The 20614-nt window shown below is 45.6% G+C and overlaps 1 protein-coding gene across 2 annotated transcripts; it reads right to left on the bottom strand.

Moving 5' to 3' along the window:
* Positions 1 to 5782: 5782 nt before the first annotated feature.
* OCIAD2 (OCIA domain containing 2) lies at positions 5783 to 19896 on the bottom strand. Of its 2 annotated transcripts, XM_037034180.1 has the most exons (7): positions 19777 to 19892; positions 17462 to 17576; positions 13332 to 13428; positions 11690 to 11743; positions 8391 to 8438; positions 7355 to 7472; positions 5783 to 6135 (listed from the first exon to the last, which is right to left on the bottom strand). In XM_037034180.1, exons 2-7 carry the CDS (start codon positions 17522 to 17524, stop codon positions 6054 to 6056), a joined length of 462 nt encoding a protein of 153 aa, XP_036890075.1. In that variant the 5' UTR covers positions 17525 to 17576; positions 19777 to 19892; the 3' UTR covers positions 5783 to 6053. The 2 variants fall into 2 exon arrangements, with proteins under 2 accessions (XP_036890075.1, XP_036890076.1); XM_037034181.1 differs by lacking the exon at positions 11690 to 11743 and having other exon boundaries at positions 19777 to 19896.
* Positions 19897 to 20614: the final 718 nt, after the last annotated feature.

Raw genomic sequence — 20614 nt, 5'->3', positions numbered from 1 at the left:
CAAGGATTTCCACTGAACGATTTGGCTCTCTGTGTCGGGGTTGTAGTTGGGTGGTCAGAGGAACTGAATGAAGCAGCGGGGCCTGGCCAGGGCATCGCCCCTCTCAGGGCTTCGCTATGTGGTCTCTCTGCAGGGGTCAGGCGGGCTCCTCACAACAGTGCTCACAGCAGTCACACTGCTCACATGGCCACTTGGGGCTTTGGCATGAGTGTTCCAGCCAGTGGGTCAAAAGCTGCGTTGCGGTCGTCTGTTTACCACCTAGGCTCCAGTCTAGCCTTTCCACACCAACCTGCCTATCAAAGGGCAGGAATGGAGAATTCCTGTGCTCTCGATTTTCAAAAGAACGTGTGGGATGGGACGTTTCCCAACTACATAGCTTTGCCCCAGCATTAGGTCACAGTAACTCACAACCCTCCCCTCTGCATGAGCAACTCAGCTTTTCCCAGGAACTCTGATTTGAATCCATTCAAACAGCTCAAAGTCTAGGGGCTCATTTATCAGGTCCAGGTGTGGGTGAAGCACTTGGGTAAGAGTCTGAAGACCTGTTACAAGCTTCCTGTTCAAACAATACCTATTATGCGTAGTATTACTTCTTTACACATCCTCATTCAAAAAGAAGTGTAAGGCACACACCAGGCACGAGGCCAGAAATTCTGAAGTAGAGCTGGTTTGTTGCCAGTTCCTTTAGGACGAAGGCACGTTCCCTGGGAGTTCATGGCTTGTGGTTCTGCTTTCCCCTGAAGGAAGCCTGTGCTTGCAGCTGAGTAGATTCCTCGACCTGCCCACAGAAATCAAGGATCCCAAGGCCTCTATGCTGTCCCTGTCCAAACCAGTGTAGCTTTGTAAATCTGTGGAGTTGTTAGTGATTGAAAATCCACTTCACAAAAGCCACACCTGTCTACTGGAAACAGTCTCTTCTGTTTTGGTCTCCCTGTGAAGCTGATCCTTAGGAGCCTTGGGCAGGGTCTACATAGAAGGTTATGCTCCTGAGACATGTAGAGAGTCATTTGTGTGTTGAAAATGTCCTGTGATGCACTGTCATCTTTCGAGGTTCTGATCAAAGTCATTGCCCCACTCTGGATTTGATCTTTGCCTGGAAGCCATTTCTGAGCATGAGAACACTTCGCTGGTTTGAAAGACTGGTTTGGGCTTACATAGTTTCTCCAAATTGTTTAGAAATGGAGTCATTGTTGTGTCTCACTTCTGTCATTTTAGACAGCAGCCTGGCACCCTCCACCCTTCCCAGAGATCTCAGCTAGATCGAGTCCATCAGGTGCAGTTTCTGTTTTCCATGTTACCACAGGTGACACTTTTGCTCAACTTGACTGCATAATTGGTCTCTTTCAGCTTCCTATACTGTTCTCTCTTCTGTAATCCCTCCTTGACAGCCGCCTTGGAAGCTTTTTAGCTGCTCCAGGCCCTTTAGGTTGGTACTAACAATCGCAAGGTCCTGCCAGCATCCATATGCCACTCGTCCCCAATGCCACTGCCACATGTCTTAAGTTTTTGTTATGCAAGCAGCCCACTTTCAGCTACCCAGTTCCTGTATTAGGGCTTGATAGAAGAGCAGACTTGCGCTGAAGGATGCAGAGTAGGGGCCTCGTGGGGATTAGACTTTAGGCCATGGTGGAACCGATGGGTGAATCTGCAAGTTGTTGCCTCTGCATTTCAGTACCAGACATGTTCTTATGTTCATGCTAGAGACATACATGGAAACACAGGGGTCTCTTTAGGCCTAAGTTTGAAACTGGCACACCTTCATTTCTGCCTCACAAAAGCGAGTCAGTACAAGCCCAAGGTCAAGAGATAGATCAGTAAGCCCCACCCAGAGTGGAAAGAATATGCAAAATTCCATGACACAAGGCATGCAGGTGAGGAAAGGTAAAGAACTGGGCCAAGAATACAATCTGCAAGGGCAGCAAAAGTGACCACCACTGCCCCTGAATTCTATTGGCATTTAGTTGGTGTCTACCCCACACAGAGAGATGTTACATTACATTTTATTACAGCTATTTAGCCACATCTCTACTGACCTCTTTGAAGGCAGGGACTATCTTTTGTATCGATGTACTTCTATTTCTTCTAGCTCATTGCCTGGCATATGATAGGTCTTGGAAAATATTTGTTGAATTCATGAATGAAGCCATGTCTGGGCTTCCAAGTCACAGGGCCTGTGGTGACAGCCCCGATTTTCAAAACCTCATTCAGGGAGGTTCCTTTCGCCTCCATTATTCCACCTCCTAGCTCCCTCCTCGTTCGTCACCTTCTTGTTCCAAACCTCATTCTTGACTTACTCACATCTAGAGATGAGAGAATCTCATAAACAACACTGCTCTTTAAGGTTTGTGTTTTACAGTAAAATCTCCTTCAGGACCATTACTCAGATAACAGTGTTGGAGCCTGTGCCATGAACACCATGCATTAAGAAGCCAAGGTCGTGAACTGAGTATTTTCCAGTGCAAATGACACATCACTTGCCCATTAAATCACAGAGTTTGGACTGAAAAGGACAAGTAGTTGGGCCTGAAAACAACATCATGAAGATGAAAAGAGAAGAGTGCACATATAATGAGTTACACTGATCAGACTGACTGGCCGTATCAGCATAAAATGGGGAGGATTAAAGGTAGGTGACATGAAAAAGCCTGTCACGGGACACAGTTGCAGCAGTTCAGACTGCAGCAGCAAACGTCCATTGAATGGCTACACTGAGCTACGTGCTGTTCCAAGCATTTTGTAATTATTAGCTCATGTTATTCTCGCAGACAATCTACAGGTAAATCTAAAATCTTCCCATTTTACAGATGGAGAAACTGGGATAGCCAGCAAGCAGTGGAGCTGGATTTGAGCCCGAGGCCTGGTGCAGAACCACTCTTGCTGTCAGTTCACATGCCTAAAATGAATAGCACAGTAATCCTGCTCTCCTCTGACCTGGTCAGCCCATTTTTGGCGTCTTGCTGTGTGAGGACGTCACAAACCAAAAGTTGTCCCACAACCAGGATGTGACAGGACTGGAAACTTACTCCCAGGGTTGGGGAAAACTGGGCCCTTTTGCTAGAATTCTGAAAGGCATGTGCCTTGCAATATTTAAAGACTGTTAGGCAAAAGAAGAGTTCTGTTCAGTAGCCATGAGGAAATGACCAGTTTAGGCTGACAAACATTTACAAAGCGCCAGTACCTGGCCGAGAACTCTGCTTGAGAACAAGGATGCAGAGACAAGTTAAAAAAGGACACACTTCCTGTCTTGGAGGAGCTTCTAGTCTAGAGGGGCAGGGAGGCAGGCCTGGGCTCTCATAGACATTTCTGGTTAGTTTTGCAGCTGGGCAGTGAACTGGGTTGCACATGGGGCAGCAGAGGCTCTTCCCCTGGAAGTACGTAGTGGGTCCTGGAACCTCACCCGTCCAGACAGCAGAGAGGTTTTCCACAGTGGGTGGAGCTTGGGTGGGGTCTCAGACCTCAGACCTGCAGTGAGAACATAAGCTCCAGGAAGGCGTGGACTTTTGTTGGTTGTTCTGTCACATTGCCAGGACCTAGGACAGTGCCTGGCACACAGTAGGTGCTCAGTAATTGAATATATGAAAGAATAAAGATGTAAAAACCTGCACTTACTTGCTTTGACAAACTGGAAGATCTGACAACAGCAGGCCCGCAGGCTGTGTGTGTGGGAGTGGAGACGATGTCCGTGTGTAACATGCAGCTGGTCCAGCTTCACTCAGTCACTCACCTGATTGGTCCTGGACTTAGCCTGCAGCTCAGTCACTGAGCTCTCTGCCAGCTCTGAGTGTCTGTGAAATCAAACACTATGGCTGAAATTTGGGGGTGGAGTTCCAAAGTGTAAAAGTGTTCTGGCAACGAACAGATTGTATTATTTGAATATCAAAAAAATGACCTATGTGACATTTTCGTGGCTTAATTACATCATTCAAGAGAAATGTCATCACTTCCATGATGTTTGTACAATATAGATATATCATCCATTCTGACAGCAAGGGAAGAGAATAGCTGCTTGAATGAGAATTTTAAAAATATATAAACATTATATACAGTACATCATTATTTCTTTTTTTCATTATGAAGGTACTGCTTTTGTAAGCTTACGGCCAGCTCGGTGCTGAGTGTCGCTGGTAGTTACTAAATGCTGGACAACAAACGCTGCTCCTTTAGCACGTGCGCGTGTAAGAAATAGACTTTGTCTGCCAGATACTTGCTTCCTAATATATGCAGTAGATAGTGAAGCAAAATATTTGAGAGTTTGGGGATGACCTCTTAGTTTTTTCTTTATTGTTATCCTTTCACACTAAGATCATTGTGGGGGGGAAATGCTTGAAGGAATAATTGACCCACATAGGAAAAGCAGAGAGCCTCCCCCAAAAGAGCCCAATTTGGTTCAGAACTATGATGATGTCAGCAATAAAAACAATGTGCCTTTTCAACAATAATAGATTTATCTTTTCCCAGTACCTCGAGACTGATGTCTGCACTGACTTGCTGTGCTTAGCAATGTGAAAATGTTCTGATCCCTAGGAGATTATTTGCTGGAATGCAGGGGGGAAAAATGTGCCCGATTCTGAATTTTTACCAATAGCTGAGAGAGCAGGGAGTCCCCTTTGCTAGTTGTCAGAGCCGAGACTCAAACTGCACCCAAGAAGCTAGAATAGTGTCTCTGTGTTCTGATTTACAGACGGAGGACTTCGCTGGCTGAGAAACCAGGAGGTACCAACATAAAGAATTGTTCATTTCACACATTTACATTTATGTAAAATAGAAACTTACAAACGATTTTGATGTTCAAAAATATTTCATATCAAGTATTAACTTCTGATGAGGAGGTTTCCCTTTTTGTCTCTGCAGTGCAGGTTTCGAGATGTATTCCACAAACACATACAGGTACACACGCATGCCCAATCTGCACACGGCGACACATGTATAAAACATTATGCAAAGATGCAAGAGAAGTTTTTAAGTAAGGCTCAGACCACCTGCCGTAAAACAAAGCGTCCTCAATGGAAGAGGTTTTTTTTTCTTGCATAAAACCTGGAAGTAAATAGGAACCCAGCTCAGGGGGGTGATTTGGCTGTTTGAGCTCCCTGCAGCCCTAAAAGTTTGTTATTCTATGAATTAATTCTTCCCGTGATTCCTCCCATAACAAACTGTTCCTTGGGAAAAGAAGGGACCATTTGGGAAGTGGTGTTTATTCTTTTCAGCCACTGGCCGCACATAAAGGAACCCAGGGCTGGAGAGCTGACTCCAGCCCGGACCCAGGAGCTAAGCAACACTCCACCATACCGGTAAGGCATAAAGTCACTGAGGTCACTGAATGGACAACTGATGTATATTGTGACTCTTTGAAGTGATACATTTTTCATTAAGTTCAAAATCTTGATTCTGCCCTGGCTGGTGTGGCTCAGTGGATTGAGCGCTGGACTGCAATCAAAGAGTCGCCGGTTCGATTCCCAGTCAGGGCACCTGTCTGGGTTGCAGGCCAGGTCCCCAGGAGGGAGTGCACTAGAGGCAACCACACATTGATGTTTCTCTCCCTCCTTCCTTTTCTCCCTCTAAAAATAAATACAAAATATCTTTTTTAAAAATCTTGGTCCTTAGATTTTAGAAAGCATCCCACACACCTATAAGAAGGAATCTTTTGTGCTCTGTGTTTCTACCTCCACTCACGATGGTTTTCTTTGGGGCACAACTCTCCAAGTTCCTCAACTTTTGTTCCTGTCCACTTTAAGAGACCTTAAAACTCAGAAGGAAAGCAGCCTGAAAGAATGGATAGGAGAACGAGAGAGGACTGTAAATTCTTTTTTACTTTGCTGTAAGCAAGTTAGAATACAACATTCCTTCTTTCTGGTGTGTGAGCTCTCACAGCATGTTGTTACACAGTAGAAAACATACAATTTTCAATTCAACTGATAATCTTCCACCTAAAGCATTTCAATAGAATCCCAATGCTTCTGTTCCACTGTAAGTATGTTATTTTAAAGTACACTTGAAACTTTAAATGTGTACGCATTCAGAGGTTTAAGAAACTTCAGAAGCCCCAGCTGCAGAGTCTAGGAAGCCGAGGGCTGTGAACTTTGCTCCTCACTTAATCCATGCTTAATTTTGCACTCCTCACAGGTAAGCAGGCAGTGCCTAGGACAGAAACAAAAAGAGAGGTTTGTGTTTTGAAACTGGAAGTTCTTAGTCTTAACACAAGTTTTCTGAAGTTCACAGGCCTAATTTCTTAAGGAATAATAGGAGCTGTTCCTCGGTTTGAGACTGCCAGAATTTTACTCAAAAAAGGCCAATATGGGTATCTACTGTGGGAGCCAGGGACGGAGGAAAAGTTGGGTGGGGGAAGGTCAAAGGCGGAAAAATGAGACAACTGTAATAGCGTACACAATAACATAGTTAAATATCAGAAAAAGCCAATAATGATGTTCATGCCTGACGTTGTTTTCACAGTACTGTGCTACCTCTCAAATACAGGGGCCAGCACAAATGACCCCCCCTTTTTATTATCAATTCCTTCATTACAGAACCATAAGCATGTGATTCTGTAACATAACAACATCACACTCAAGCTCACCCTATGACATTCTAGGTGAAATGTTCAAAGTAAAACTGTAAATTATTACACCCATATTACTACCCTTCCAACCACACTTGAGCAGGTATTACTTCTGCCGGACTCTGTAGAATCCCCTGGGACAAGGGAGGGTCTTTAATGAAATGTGTCCCCAACATTAGTCCTCCAATACTGTAGTAGCAGCAGCTATTATTTACTGAGCACTTACCGAGTGTCATAAATTGTCATTTCTATTCCTCAGAACATTCCATGAGACAATTCTGCTCACCATTTTATACAGATGAGAAAACTGAAGATGAGAGAGTTGAAGAAAGTTCCCCGAGGTTACATAGCGTATTTAGTAATTGGTAGAACTGGTTTTCAACCCAGGTACTTTCTGAACAGCAGAGGTGACGCCTTTAACGCCAGAGCCTTACTGTTTGCATCCCCCGAATGAAGATTGCGATGCACAGCAACGCCTCACCTGTTTAAACATGGTGACTCCGTGGGGGTAGAAGGCATGACTGCTGACTCATATGTTCTTTTGAAACTTGCATAATGCCTTAAACATGGCAGGTACTCACTAAATGTTTGTTGAGCAAATGAAATAGGTAACTAAGTTAAATAAGAATTATTATTGAAGTTGAAGAGCAATAATTCAAAATTTAAAGAGGTTAAAGAAGGTTTTTCCCAACATATGGAGGTGAAGAAACTCTGTTTAATATTACAAATGGTGAACGTCTTTTTTGTTTGCCTTTTTATAATTACCTTCATTACAATCCTTCAACCAAACAGATTACAAACCTGTTATGCCCTGGGCCAAAACCAGCCCCGCGGAGCTGGTCGTCAAGCGAATGGAATTTACTCTGGCACACTCCTACGTAGGATGCCTTGCCAAGGCCGTACCCCAAGATGCCAGCAACTGGGAAAGCAGGTTAGGAGAGACACATTACATAAAGGTTCACAATCTCCTCGATTACTTATCTTCTAGAATTTTCTTTGTCGATGTAGTAATTTTAATATTTAAAAAACATGATCAATCCATGAGCAAACACTCTGAGAATGAAGCCCCTCCTTAAAGAGCAGGATTAGGAACTGGAGACTTTCTGACTCGGTTTTGACTTGGTGGCAGAGGGGCCAGGAGAGAGCAAGCGACCCAAGCCAGGCAGCCTCAGGGAGGCCCAGCCAGCAAACGAACGTCCGAGGCCACCTGGGGAAGGGGAGGGGGTTGGGGTGGTGCCTATTGGCAGCCTCCACATCACTGGGTAGGAGATTCTCTTTATGGATTGGAGTCTGGGGAGCTGAGCCCCTCCTGCCCGCAGTGGGGAAGAGGTCGCCAGGCAAAGGAAACCTCCCAGGAGCAGCCGGCGCCTCCCGCTGGGAACGAAGCGCAGACTAGACTGGAAAGCGTCCTCTTTGTGCGAAGAAGAGGAGGCAGCCCCGAGTGTGTGGCAGTGTATTATGAGGAAGGCCCTGATTTTGAAACATTATTCAGTATGTGCGCTGTAAAAAATATTTGACAAGACTGGCTAAAAGAAGAAAATGCGTCCCGAATGGATCTGTCCTTCTGAGGCTCTGTTCTAGACCATCCTCTCGTGTATCTGGCTGGGCACTCCTAGCCCATGCTTTAAAGAGCACCGTCTAAGGTGAGGTCCCTACTGCTGAACTTGGTATCAGGAAGTGCTGAAGAACTAAGAACTGAGAAGTGGCAAAAATAGAGACCGATTTTTCAGAAAGTCAAATGCTGGCATTTTGGTTAACCTGGACATTCCTATCTCTGGTTGCGAAAAACATCTATTTAAAAAGACAACTTTTTTATTTTTTTACTTCTATGACTTACGTGCAACTTTAGGCAATGATCCAAATCTTGGGTTAGCTGCTAAATAACCTAAGGAGTAATATATAAATGCATTATTATTTCCTTTTACTACATATTTAAATTTATAAAGTATAAAGAACCTTCAAAGTTGAAGATATACACAAATTCTTAATCAGAAGAAATGACCTTACGAGAGGTCATTGACCTTATAATTCAATCAAGGATTGAATTATAACTCTCAAATAGTCATTTTTGCTAAGTAGCAAGTGTTAGCTTTAATGGATAGAAAAAAGAACATGAAACAGACAATTCAGGAATCGTTTAAAAATATGAAGGCAAAGATAAAGCCAACAACTCATTTCCAAGCAATTAGTCACTGCTCCCTCCCAAGCTTGTGTAACTCCACACAGAACTTCAACCTAGAAATTCCCGGTACCGCTCATGTGTCAGTGAACAACAGGGATGCACTGTAAGAAACGCATTGTCAGGTGATTTCATTATTCGTACGAACTTCAGAGAGTGCACTTACACAAACCTCGATGGTACCGCCTGCTACACCCCTAGGTTGTATGGCATAAACTACAGCTCCCAGGCTACCAGCCCGCACAGCACGTCACTGGACGAAACAACACGAGGTTGAATCAAACACGAGAGAAAGTGAAACATCAAGAGACATAGTGCACGTGAGATGTAGGAGGCTGTTGCCAGCATAACATGGCGCACTATTCTACAGCAAACTTTTTTTATCAGGAGGAAGAGGACACTCTAAAATAACAATAAGATATATAGTACAGTAATTACAAAGACCAGTAACGTAGTTATTTATTTTTACCATCAAGTATTATGTACTGTACAGAGTTGTATGTGCTATACTTTGATATGACTGGCGGTGCAGTAGGCATGTTTACGCCTGCGTCACCTCATGCACATGAGAAATGCTTGTGCTTCGACGCCACCGTGGGTATGGTGTCGCCAGTCCAGAGGAATTTTTAGGCTCCATTATAATCTTATGGGATCCCCATTGTAATGTCATCTGCCATTGATCGAAACACTGCTATTTGACACATGACTGTACACATGCCACAATTTTAAAGTAGAAATGTTTCAGCCCATGATAAGCAGAATCATGCCTCCTAAAGGTGTGCACATCCCAATGCCTGGAAACTGTGCATGTGTTACATTATGTAACAAAGGGGAATTACGGCAGGAAGTGGAATTAAGGTGGATGAGATGACTTTAAGAAGGCACCCTGGACCATTCGGGTGGGCCCAATGTAATCGCAGTGACCCCTGAATGGAGAACAGGGCTGCAGCGGCAGAACCAGAGAGACGGCAGCATGAGAGGAGCTCGGCTTTATAGCCAGAGGAGGGGCCACGAGCCAAGAAGACACATGGGGGCTCTTTAGAGGTTGGGAAGGGAAAGGAAGCCCGAAAGCCCCCAAGAGAGGAGTGCAGCCCCGCCGACATTTGGGGTTCAGACCAGTGAGACCCAGGTTGGACTTCTAACCCCCAGAACTGAAAGAAAATGAATTTGTATTGTTTTAAGCCGCAGTGTTTGTGGCAATTTGTTACGGTGCTTGTAGAAAACTAATCTATAACCCTGGAAAAGAGCATTTGCACACATGCAAGAGAGGATAGATTTTGAGAAGTTTGATGTCCATAAAACACAATCCCTATTGATGTTGTGACCATATTTTTTTATCGATAAGGGTCTGATAATAACTTATTACTGATCAATAAATATATTTCTATAAAAACTCTCTTCAGGTTATAAAAATGAAATCATATTTAATAAATCAGCTTAAATCCTTGAGAACAACATTGATTGAAATGGGATTCTCCCAGATAAAGGACATGTGGTCTTTGAGACCCCAACAAGAACTAGATGGTCTCTCATGTCTGCAGGGTCCGAGCGCGCTTTCTAAAATCCCGGTCAGCAGCAGTGTTCCGTATAATGGGGCTTCCACGGGGTCAGGCGCCTTCCTGCTCTTCGGGAACTAGGCAATGCCTGAGGGTTTTCTGGTGAGGTGGAAACGGAAAAAGAAGGGAGCGAGGAAGGAAGACTAGAGAGGTCAACCGGGAAACCCTAATTGCCAGGGAGAGGTTATGTGGGAGGAACAAGGCGGCTGCTGGGCCTCACCATCTGTTGTACAAATTAGACAGGGCGCCCTTTCCCAGGCAAAGGCAGCCTCTCACCAGGACAGAGGGCTAGATTAACAGAGCGTGGTGGATTTTGGCCCCACTGACCTTGTCCCCGGAGCATCCTTGTACAGGGAACATTCTGTCTAACATACACCAGACAGATGTTGGGACGTGTCTAATGTTCTGTCTAACATCTCTTGGAGACACAGGGACTCTGGTGCAGAGAAAGGCCCTGGATTCATTTCCTGTGGTTGCTGTAACAACTTACCACAAACTCGGAGGCTTAAAGCAACACACGTGTGTTACCTGATAGTTCTGGGGCTCAGATGCTCAAAATGGGTTTCACTGGGTGTCTCAGTCTGTTTGAGCTGTGATAACATGACTGGGGGTCTCATAAAGGACAGAAATGTATTTCTCACAGTTCTGGAGTCTCAAGCCCAAGATCAGGATGTCAGCATGGCTGGGGAGGCCCCTGTTCGGGTTTGCAGACTTCTTGTGGCAGAAACGGGGCTAGGGAGCTCTGTGGGGGCTCTTTTGGAAGAAGAGCCTTACCGTTCCCGAGAGCTCCGCCGTCAGAGGCTCATCACCTCCTAACGGCCTCACCTGCTAACACCATCACTTTCCCGTGTAAGGGTTGTAATGTGTGAACTTGGGGGCGAGAGGGCGGGACACAGACATTCAGACCACAGCAGTGGCTGAAACCAGGGCTACGTTCTTTTCTAGAGGCTCCAGGGTTTCCTGCCTTCCAGGGCCTGGAGGCCACTCACATCCCTGGGCCCAGGACCTTCTTCCATCCTCACAGCCAACTGTGTGGAGGTGAGTTCCTCTCATGTTGCCATCTCTCTGGTTCCATTTTCCAATCCAACTCTTAAGGGCCCATTTGATGCCACTGAGTCCATCTAGAGAATCCAGAATAAGCTCCCTCATTCGAGGTCAGCTGATTAACAGCCTTTCCGTCTGCAACTTTAATTTCCCTTTGCCATGTAACCTAACATAGTTACGCATTCCGGGGATTGGGACATCTTCCGGGGAGGGGGGTGTTATGCTGAAAACAGTCAGAAGCCTGCACAAAGAAACCCTTCACCACCAAATAAAGGCCAAGCACCCAAAAGCAGCCAGGAGGGCCACAGAAATCTGGGCTCTCTTACGTGAAATCACGGAACAAGTGCTGGGCCTTACCTTGGTGGACTAGTCCTTGGGTGACCAGCATGCTTACAAGAGAAAAAGGCAGAGCTGCAAAACAAACACGTCCTTCAGGACTGGTGCTTTAGAACTCGGCGCCTCCCCTGGAAGTCAGGGTGCAGGACTCTCAGTTTTTTCTCTTGCTTTCCTTGGCAAGGACGTTTTAGTCCTTTGTTATTTTACTTATCCAACAAATATTTCTTAAGTACCATCTGAAGTATTTTCCTGGGGTCTGTCCCTGGCAGTGAACACACCTAAAGCCCGTGGATCTCCGTCTTTGACGTCCCCTTTACCAAATGCCCACCTCGCACCAGGCTCTGACCATGACTCACCACACAGGCACCTGCAAGGCTGCAAGTAGGTGTGTGGACACGTAGCTGTCGAAGTCAGGCGTTGCCTTTAACTGTATATTTTGAAATTTTCAATCCCACATTAAAGTAAAAAACCAGTACTCAGAACTCCTGCAAATGCTGTCTAGGATTGTTGTCTGCTTTTCTCTTTTGTGACCTTTTGTTGTATAATTTGGATATGTCTATTTTCTGAGGATTACAAGATTACTACATTCATGTTAAACACAAGAGATGTCTAGCTGTGATTTTTAAAACACACAAGTTAGTCTAGAAAGGTTCCTAGTTTTGTCAAAATGCATTAGATGACTTCTTCCCAAAGCAGAGAGCGATGATAAACATCTAGCTCTTCCTAGCAACCAAAACAAATTAAACAGCAGCCAATTTTTGTACTCACATCTACCCAATGGTAGGCAAATGGGTCATACTGAAACGTTAGTCTGCTAGGGCTTAATTAAATTGCTTACTCATAGGTTGTCAGAAAAGACACATACTGCTAGGAGCACAATCGTCGTAGTGATGCATGAAGAATATCAACTTCCAAAGAGTGTTTCTTTCAAAACAGTCGATACTGAATTTGAATGACTTGAGAAATCAAAATGAGTATTTCAAAGTAAAATTACCCCTATGTCAGCAATGTTGCAAACACTGGGACTCTATCTATAGGCTCTATTATGACATTTTCAAATGACAAATCATGAATTTTTTAAATTGGAAGAGACCTTTAAGCAAAGCCTGAATTCCCACCCTTGTGTTATTTATATAAGATGGAATGGGGTGGGGCGTGGAAAGGAGACGACTCAGGAGAAAAGGTTACTTCAGAGACATTGTCGGAGAAGCATTAATGGATGCTGTCAATTTCGATTCCCTCCACAAATACCGACTAGGTACTTTATACATGTGAAGCAATGTGCTTGACTCTGGGGTGAAGCAATAGACCCGGAATTATTTCTGAATTCAATGAGGTTAGAATCTCGTGGAGTTTAGGAAAGTCTACTCTTTCAGAAAATTCTAAAGCACATTCTTGGTACATGTTCTGCGTCACATGAAGGCAAGTGCCATGGGCCAATCACTTTGCTGCGGTAAAGTGCTCCTAATCAGATATTACCTCTGCCCTTAAAGGTGTCTCAACGTGGACTTAAAATTTAATAGCCCAGATATCGAAGTTCTTCAAGGGATTATGCAAAGTCCCCGCTCAAAAATAAAATCATCACCATAATTCCCATGTGGCACTTAGGCAGTGTATTGCAGCACACAGAGCGTTAACAAAGGTTACGAGGAGCGCAATTTACCTCTCTTCCAGAAACTTTCTTCTTGACACTCTCTGATAATCTTTGAAATCTCCCCTCTGTGGATGTGCAGTTTTGACTTTGGACAAAACAACAGGCTCTGTAAGGAAAGTTCTATGGTGAGTTGACTGAAATCATCCAAAAAGCATCCACTTTTTTCTGGGAGGAGGGCAGGACAGGTTCTCGCTCCAGTCATGCAACGTGTGGTTCTGTGCTAGCTCAGAGCAGTGACCCAACTCAGTGAGCGCCTTCCAGCTGGGAGCACCGGAGGGACAAAGGCAAGGGAAAAATCCCAGCTAGAGAAGCCGAGAGTGACTCATTGACGAGCGAGCAGGGAGCTGAGATCTGGTCCGAAAGAACTCCTGCTGAGACCACATTCTCCTTCTCCCCTCCACCCTCTGACCATTTGGGTCAGGATTCCTGCTGTGCTTGCTACCCACTCCCACTGCCCACCGGCTACCTGCAGACCCACTTCAGTGTGGCCTCCATGGGAAGGGAGAGATTCCCCTGCAACACATTGTCCACACAGTCCAAGCACGGGGTTACAAGTTTTGTATTAATAGACCTATGTTCCAATTTACCTGTTTATGTTTCTGTATACACTTTCAAACTATGAACTCGTCAGCAAACAGCTTTGTATTTTTTCTGCGTGGTTTCCTTTTTATCTTGACAGTTTTTTAGCGTATTTTATAAATGATCTACACATAATTTCTGGTGGACTGATTGATGTGTTTGACATAATTACTTATATTAGTTCTACAGTATTTTTTTATCACGTTGCTATGCTATAATCTGGACTAACACCCATCTTCCATGGTCTTCCTCCTTCGTAGATATGTACGCGTTATTCAGTCCTATCCGCATTCTCAACTCTCACTCCCCTCTGCCATCACCGCCATTCTGGGTGTTTAATGCGCATCTTTTGTACGGATGCATTCTTGCAAAATATTCCCTCTTTTGGGTGCACGAATCTTTTGAATATAAGTAGTATTGCTTTATGTATTTAATTTTATTTTTAAAAATATTATTAACTTGCCCTGGCTGGTGTGGCTCAGTGGAATGAGTGCTGGCCCACAAACTGAGAGGTCACTGGTTTGATTCCCGGTCGGGCACATGCCTGGGTTGTGGGCCAGGTTCCTGGCTGGGGCCGTGTGAGAGGCAATCAATTGATGTTTCTCTTGCACATGGATGTTTCTCTCCCTCTCTTTCTCTCTTTTCCCCTCTCTCTAAATATACATAAATAAAATCTTTAAAAAATATTTTTAAGTCACCCCTTTTAAGATCCACCCCTCTTGCTTTATTCATCTGCTTCTGTCTCATAGTTGTCCGGGATGCGGCCAAGTCCCCCCACCACATGTTCTCTATGGACCCACGTGAGAACATTTCTCGGATATATATCTTAAAGTAAAATACATGGTATGCCCATTTCCAGTCTGACCAGGTCTTGCCACACCGCTCTCCCCCGCGGCTGTGCCAGACTCACTCCCACCAGCAGCGCTGCGAGTTCCTCTAGGCCTACAGGGCCTGTATATGGCTACTTACACTGGATTCCAACATGGCATTATCCCATTTTCTAAATTTTGATAGTCATTAGACTGTCATCAAAGGTATAAAGTAATAATTTATGGTCTTATGTGCGTTTCTCCGATAAGATGTGTTTGAGCATCTCTACATATTCTTCGGCCAGACTGCCCCCTTCTCCTCCAGGGTTGAGGTAAGAAATTCCTGCACTGGCCCTGGGCCATCATCTGTTGTTATATATTGGCTCATTAATTTTTTTATCATGGTAAAGTGCACATAACATAATATTTAGCATTTTAGTCATTTTGAAGTACACAGTTCAGTGACATCAAGTACAAACACCCACAATGTTGTATGGCCGCCATCACCATCTAGTTCTACAATGTTTTCACCACCCCAGAAGAAACCTCATGCCCATTAGGCAGTCTCTCTTCATTCCCTCTGCCCTTTAGCTCCCTGGCAACCACTAGCCTGCTTCCTGTCTCTATGGATTTGCCTGTTCTGTAATTTTATGTAAATGGTATCCCACAACAGACGACCTTTGGCAACTGGCTTCTTTTCCTCAGCATAATGTTCTTAAGGTTCGCTCATGTCATAGCACGTATCAGCGCTTCACTCCTTGTTGTGACGCAATATTCCACTGCACATCCTGTTTACCAGTTTATCTATCGGCAGATATTTGGGTTGTTTCCACCTTTTGGCCATTGTGCATAGAGTGGCTGTGAATATTCCTGTACAAGTTTTTGTTTGAACGCATTTTTAATTTGACTGGGCCACATGGTAATTCTATGTTTCACTCACTGAGGAACCACCAAACTGTTCTCTACAGGAACTGCACCGTTTTACAATCCCACCAACAAAGTATGAAGGTTCCAGTTTCTCTACATCCTTGTCAATGCTCGTTACTTTCTGTTGTTTTTTTTTTAAGTTATAGAGATGCTGGTGGGTGTAAAGTGGTATCTCGTGGTGGTTTGGATTTGCATTTCTTTAATGACTAATGATATTGACCATCTTCTCATTTGTGTGTTGGAAATTTGTATATCTTCTTTGGAGAAACACCTGTGCAGGCCCTTTGCCCATTGTTCAACTGGGTCATTTGTCTTTTTATTGTTGAGTTGTAAGAGCTCTTTATATATTCTGCACACTAAACTCTTATCAGACTTAGGATTTGCAAATAATTTTTCCCATTCTGTGGGTGGTTAACTCATTTTTTTAAAGAACAAATTTCACTTAATTCATTCCTTACTAAGTGCCACACTTGTACTTCCTTGTTTGTGAACTATTTATGTAGATTCTATGCCATTTACCTTGGGGAATTTTAGTGTTTTTCTTGTTGAGGGGCAGCTCCTTGGCTTTGGAAGTTTACCCTGCTGATTTTGCCTAGGCTCTTTCTGGACCCTTGTGTTGGTAGTGGATGTCAGTGTGGAGAACGGTCACCACTTCTTGAGCACTTTCCCATGGGCCAGGCGCTGGGCCAAGCACTTTACATGCATGATGGATCACGAGGCAGAAGGACCCTGTGGCACCTGCGCCTTCAGAGCTCTACAAGCAACCCAAGCGGGCGGCCTCTCTCTTCTTTCTCCGTAACTCCCCACAGCACAGCCCACAGAGGTGGGGGTCAGGGTGAGTCACAGCGACAGGAAGGAGGGGCTCTCACTTCCCACTTCCCTTAGTTCCTCAGCATGCACTCCTCCTTATCCCACTGTCAATTCTCTTCTTGGTTCTGCCTGGGCTGAGGCAGAAATAAACAACACCTTCCTTTCTCTTCCACACACACACACACACACACACACATATATATATACATACATCCAGGGTCGGGGCCAGGGCTAGGACCATCACAGCAACTGTGTGTCCCGTAGTCAAGGTAGAAGCTCCTACGCAGCCTCCTTAGCAGACTCTGGTGACCCTTTTCTGTACAACTGTAAATGTTTTATGGCTCTCCATTTCATGAAGGCAACTCAGGTGTCTAAATACTTCTCCTTGTGACTTGATATCATTTGTCTGTTTGCCTCTCCTAAACTTTGCTCCTCAAACATCACCTCCCCCATAAACTGTTTTCCACTTGAAAAGTTGATCCCAGAGAACATAAACTTCATCTACTTGTCACAATACTTTCTCTTTTTCTTCATGTATGTATCCCTGAAACACATAACATGCATTCTTTTCAAGCTGAAAAGTTGGGCTCTCAATCTGATGGCTAGCTTAGTGGTTAAGCACTCGGCTGTCCCGAGCAGGGACCCCTGCCTGCAGCTCACATTTAGTAAGGTGAGCCTTGGTAACAACAAAAGTGTAAAAACAAGCATCATGTATCATTTGTTAGATTCAGTTAGGAGTTTTGCTCTGCTAAGGGGAGCCTCTTCAGTCACTGATACCCGATGTGAGAGTCACTTAAGCTGGATGCTAAATAGAGAAGAATAAAGAAAGGATTTTATAAATAAAACTCGAAAAGAGGCTTTTCAAGGCAATCAGAAACACCCTTTTCTTCCCCGTTTCATTTTCCCTGAACCCGTCCAACAAAGTGCCAGACTGAGAAAAGTAAGATGGGTGGTCAAGGGCGAGCTTTAAGTCCTGTATGGTGTTCCTTTTCGGATGGCAATCTGGAAATGTACCTGCTGGCTCAGCGGTGGCAAGTGGGGTTTATCGTGGTTTCCATGCGTGGCCCCTGACGCCATGATGACTTGGTCTCTGCTTCTCTTCTACTTGCGTGCACTCAGCTGCCGCTGTCTAAGGAAGGTAGAAGAGGCTCACTGGGCTGTGACTGAATATTCATATCCACCTTAAAACAGCCTTAATATCAACTCACCTCTTTGGAAAACTTGCTTTCCTTTTGTCATTAGTCAATATCCAACCTGCTGCAAACTTACTTTCTAATCCCCCGCCCCGAAGATGAATGTGAAATGTGATGCTATGAACAGTGAATTGTTTTACTACCTATAAATTGTGTTCTAAAAGAAGTTTCAGTTCATTACAAGACCATTAACTACACACATATTTACTGAATGTCTATTAGGTGCCAGGCCAGGGGAGATAAGGAAGGATAAGGCAAGCTCAGTGCTAAAGGATCTCACGGTCTACAGGGAAGAGAAATGTCAGCAGCTACCCACCATGCCGAGGGCTGCCCCAGAGCCCCGCCAGGAGGGAGCCGAAGCAAGGTCTGATCACGCTGGTCAAGCGGAAGACCAGAGACTGGGACTCAGGCTTGCAGAGGGCGGATGCTGACTCCCCAGCATGCAAATCAGTTTTAAAGGTGCTGTCGGAGTCCAGGCAAGGAAATGTGGACACCTGAACCAAGACGCTGGATGGAAGCATAGAGATGCCCCGTTTGAGTCTGGAAATGGTGAATCAAAGTGCCTGTGGGCACATACGGTGGGGTCAGCCAATGGGGAGTGGAGTACCCCAGGATTGGGCCTGAAATGAGAAAGTAAGAGGAGACTGGGAAGATGGATTTGGGAGCTTCCAAATTCATGAAAGGTAAAGCAAAAAACATGTAAAATTGTCTAAAAAGAGTATTGGAGAATGTGAACATTGCGGCCAAAAGAATACCAGTGGAAGAGAAGAAAAGGCCAAGGAAATGGCTGGAAAAAAACAGCTAGTTCCAAGGGGAGGGAATGAATCATTGGTCACATGGCTCAGAAGGGTGATTTGATCATGGTGGATATAGTCTAGGTGGACTGTGAGCCCCCCCCCCCCCACTGGCCAATGGCCACTGCACTCTGCAGCCTTCGACTCTGTGACTTCCACTGATTTCCCTGCAAAATGAGCCTTTTATCATATGCAATTCACTTCCTGCTAAACTGCCAGGAACTACGAGCCAAGGGGGTCTGTACCTGTACCAAGTCTCACCTTAGGTACCTAATGTTTTTGTAAAGGTAGCGTGATGCCCTGCCAGTGGACAGTCCTAGAATCAGAAAGACCTGAATTTGGATCCTGCCTCCACTCCTCACTAGCCCTGTGTTTTAGGACAAATGATTTGCTGTGTTTGTGCCTCAGCTTTCTCATCTGTTAAGTGGGGGTAATGAACAAGTAACCTTGAGGGGCTGTTGTGAGGATGAGGGATGAGGTCCTTAAGCCCCAGCTCAGCAGCCAGCACCCAGCTCACATTGAGCATGTGAGCCAGGAAGAGTGGACTTGGGCACCTTAGTTCTTGAAGATCTCCATGAAGTCTTTGCTGACCTAAGGTCAATTAAATTATCTGTGGTCAGAGTTAGGCCATTGCTTTAAATCAAGAAGCAAAGATACACATCTCAGCTTTGGTGGGCAAGTCCCTGCACACAATTAATCATCGGTCCACATCTAGGCAAACCTTCTAAGGGTCTTGCCTTCCAGGTGCAGCTCCTACCACTAGGCCCTCCTCCCTCTGCTTCTTGAGGGTGGGGAAGGAATACCGCCAGGTGGGCAGCGGGAGGGAGGGAAGAACGCAGCAGGATTAGGGTGGGGGCAGGTGGTCGGCGGGATGGCCCCAGGGGGGTCACCGTACCCTCTGATTGGAGGAGGGAGCCCCGAATCAATCTGCCGGAACCCGCTGCTACCCCCAGTCAGAGGGCGGGTACGACCCCAAGCCCACCCGCCTTACCCAGGTCCCGGCCGGCCCAAGCCAAGGGGGGAGGAGTCTGCAGGGGCCGCTCTAGGCGGCCTGTGCTGACCCGCGGGGCCCAAACTGCCCGGGTCCCTGAGGACCCGCGGAATAAAGCAGCCAGAGGAGGCCACCTTGTCCTCTCCAACTCTCCTGCTGTCACCCCCTGGCGGGCTCACCTGCGAGGTGAGGATCGCCCCCCAGGCCGCGCGCCCTCAGAGGGGAGCCCGAATCCCTTCGCTGTTGCTGCTGGCACAGCCGGGACCACGGCCTGGCTTCCCGGTGCCCACCCCTGCCCCCCCCGTCCCCCCCCCCCCCCCCGCTGCCCGCGGGAGCCCCAGAGCCCCTCACCTCTCTTCTCGGAGCTCTCCTGCAGCCTTCTCCTTCCTCCTCTTGCTCCGCCCCCACCGGTCGCTGCTCCTCACTCAATTGGTGCACCCCCATTCCCACCTTTCACGCCCTTCCTCTCTTGGTGGCTTCAGCACCCACACGCAACTCTCAGGCCCAAACCCAGCTCTTGCTAGGAACTCCCGCCCCACCCTCAAGAACTGTCCTGACATCTGGTCGATCCTACCTCCTTGGTGTCTTTCAAATCACTCCTTTCCTCCCGTCAACAGTGAACCAGTCATTCACCGACACCTCCCCGGGTTTGGCACTGATAGTCACTGATCTGCAATTCTTTAAAAAAAATTGAGATACAATTGGCATACAATCTTATACTAGTTTTAGGTGTATGGCATAATGATTCCACATTTGTATACATTGCAAAATGATCACAGTGAGTCCAGTTACCATCCATCATTATACTAGTCACCTAGTTACTTCCTCCCCAATTTCCCCCCCTTGAAATGAGGACTTTTAAGATCTACTCTCTTTTTTTCTTTAAGATTTTATTTATTTATTTCTAGAAAGAAGGGAAGGGAAAGAGAAAGAAAGGAATAGAAACATCGATGGAGAAAGAAACATTGATCAGTTACCTTTTGTTCACCCCCTGACTGGGGGACAGAACCTGCAACCCAGGCATATACCCTGACTGGGAATTGAACCAGCAACCTTTCGGTTTTCAGGACGATGCCCAACCAACTGAGCCACACTGACCAGGGCAGAATCTACTGCAACTTTCAATGTAATATAGTATTATTAGTTACAATCCCTATGCTATACATGACATCCCCATGATTTATTTCTT

Source organism: Sturnira hondurensis, unplaced genomic scaffold (assembly GCF_014824575.4).
Source record: "Sturnira hondurensis isolate 20B ecotype Veracruz unplaced genomic scaffold, ASM1482457v3 Scaffold0022017, whole genome shotgun sequence".
In the NCBI taxonomy this organism is placed as follows: Eukaryota; Metazoa; Chordata; class Mammalia; order Chiroptera; family Phyllostomidae; genus Sturnira; species Sturnira hondurensis.
The sequence above is the reverse complement of the archived record's forward strand: the minus strand, read 5'-3'. Positions and strand labels throughout refer to the sequence as shown.